This window comes from Trachemys scripta, chromosome 1 (genome assembly GCF_013100865.1).
Source record: "Trachemys scripta elegans isolate TJP31775 chromosome 1, CAS_Tse_1.0, whole genome shotgun sequence".
Classification (NCBI taxonomy): Eukaryota; Metazoa; Chordata; order Testudines; family Emydidae; genus Trachemys; species Trachemys scripta.
Window position 1 is genome coordinate 341,454,464 of NC_048298.1, and position 2,146 is coordinate 341,456,609.

The 2,146-nt window shown below is 44.4% G+C and overlaps 1 protein-coding gene across 1 annotated transcript; it reads left to right on the plus strand.

Annotated features, from left to right (window-relative positions):
- The first annotated feature begins 460 nt into the window (after window positions 1-460).
- Window positions 461-1,408, plus strand: LOC117886560 (putative olfactory receptor 52P1). The gene has a single exon (XM_034788535.1). It carries the CDS (start codon window positions 461-463, stop codon window positions 1,406-1,408), a length of 948 nt encoding a protein of 315 aa, XP_034644426.1.
- Window positions 1,409-2,146: the final 738 nt, after the last annotated feature.

A 2,146-nucleotide genomic window follows, 5' to 3' on the forward strand; every position in this document is an offset into this window, starting at 1 on the left:
ATATTGACTTGACTGATCTCCTGGCACTGTAATTTCTGCTCAATTTCCCACCCCACTCCTCCTGGATCCGAATGTTTAGTTAGTTTCTGTCCGTGCTTGCACTGTGGTTAGGGTTTCCCAGAGCTGTGTACCATGACGCCCAGATCCCGGGCTCATACATTTATATTAGAACCTTTTTAGGTGTTTGAGGAGTTCAAGCTTTTCCCTTCAATGGGCATACAAATTGCAGTTAATGACACCAAAGTTCATTGGCCAGCATGCTACCCATTCACTTGATTTGGTTAGCTCCCTCTATGGACTTTTCTGGAGTTCACTATGGCTAAAATAATGTAGTGTCATCTGTAAATCTTGCCACCTCACTGGTTAACCCCCTTTCTGGATAAAATATGTAACCCCCCTTGCTGTGCTTCTCTCCCTTCACAGGAGCATTTCTGAGCCTGAGTGACGCATCAGCCACCTCATGGCAGATTTCAACTTCACCCCCTCTGACTCTTCAATATTCATCCTAACTGGCATCCCTGGCCTGGAAGCTGCTCACATCTGGATTTCCATCCCTTTCTCTATGTTCTACATTATGGGCCTGTTGGGAAATTTCACAGTTCTGTTTGTTGTAGGCAAAGAGCAGACCCTGCACAAGCCGATGTACCTGCTGCTCTGCATGCTGGCGCTCACAGACATCACCACATCTACCTCCTTTGTGCCAAAGGCACTGTCTATATTTTGGTTTAATTTGGAAAGCATTACAGTGAATGGCTGCCTCACCCAGATGTTCTTCTTTCATGCATTTTCTACAATGCACTCAGCCATCCTAGTGACAATGGCCTTTGATCGCTATGTTGCCATATGTAACCCTCTGAGATACGCCACCATCCTCACCAATGCACGAATTGTTAAGCTAGGGCTACTGGGTATGATCAGAGCTGTTCTCTTCATTCTGCCTATGCCCCTTCTTCTGAGCGGGCAGCCATTCTGTGCCAACCGCATTATCCCCCATACGTACTGTGACCACATAGCTGTGGCAAAGATGTCGTGTGGGGACATCACAGCCAGTAGAGCGTATGGCTTGGTGATGGCATTTGTAATCATTGGGTTTGACCTGACACTCATTGGCCTGTCCTATGGTCTGATCATCAGGGCCGTTCTCAGAATCTCCTCCAAAGTAGCCCACCAGAAAGCTCTCAACACCTGCACAGCGCACATCTGTGCGCTACTGATGGCTTATCCTGTTGGACTCTTCTCCACACTGGCACACCGGTTTGGACATGGCATCGCTCCGCATGTTCACATCATCTTGTCAAACCTCAATTACCTCATTCCTCCCATGCTCAACCCTATAATTTATGGGGTTAAAACCAAAGAGCTTCGTGACAAAGTGCTCAAATACATGTGCAGAACCTCATGCTGTTGACTTTAAACCTGCTTGACAAGAGATGGTTTTGGAACTGCACTATGTTACCCTGGATTGAGGGGTGTTTACTCCAGAATGTGATTAAGATAATCGCAAACATATGATGTTCATCACTGGCCACAGTTAATTAATAAAATGGAGCACCACATAGTTACGGGTTGATTAGAAAGAGGCTTTTAGATGTAAGGTCAAAATCTAGGTGGCAGTTTCTGCTAATCGCAGTGGAAGGAGTGGACAGACAAGTAAATAAGTGAGAATGAGAGAAGATAAATGGATGAAAACCTTGAGTCTAGACACCTCTGATATTAGAAGTTTATTAAAAGTTAGTAAAAGTGATAATCTCGTAGGGGTCACTATAACCTTGGTAGAAGTTATAAAAGTTTAGCTAATATATTGCACTTTGGAACAGTCCTCTGAAGACCTTTTTTCTGATACCCTTTCTCCCTAGTGAGTGACCAACTGGCCACTCAATCTAATAAACTGCAGTGTTAGACAAGAACATGCTGACTTGCATTTAATCCTTGATCAGACAGAATTTCTGTGTTCCCATTGATTTATTCCTGCCTGGAGTAATGTACTTAAATTGACCCTGCTGGAAGTTCTGAAAACCCTGGGTTACAGACTGCTGGGTTAAAGTATGCCATCGCTTTGGAGTTAACTAAGTTACCGCGTTGTGCAGTTGATTTGGAGTTGCTTTCAGCTGGAAGTTTCAAAACACAAACTAACTATTCCAGTGTC

Coding starts and splice junctions, on each gene's coding strand:
- LOC117886560 (XM_034788535.1), top strand. CDS start 461: ATGGCAGATTTCAACTTCACCCCCTCTGACTCTTCAATATTCATCCTA.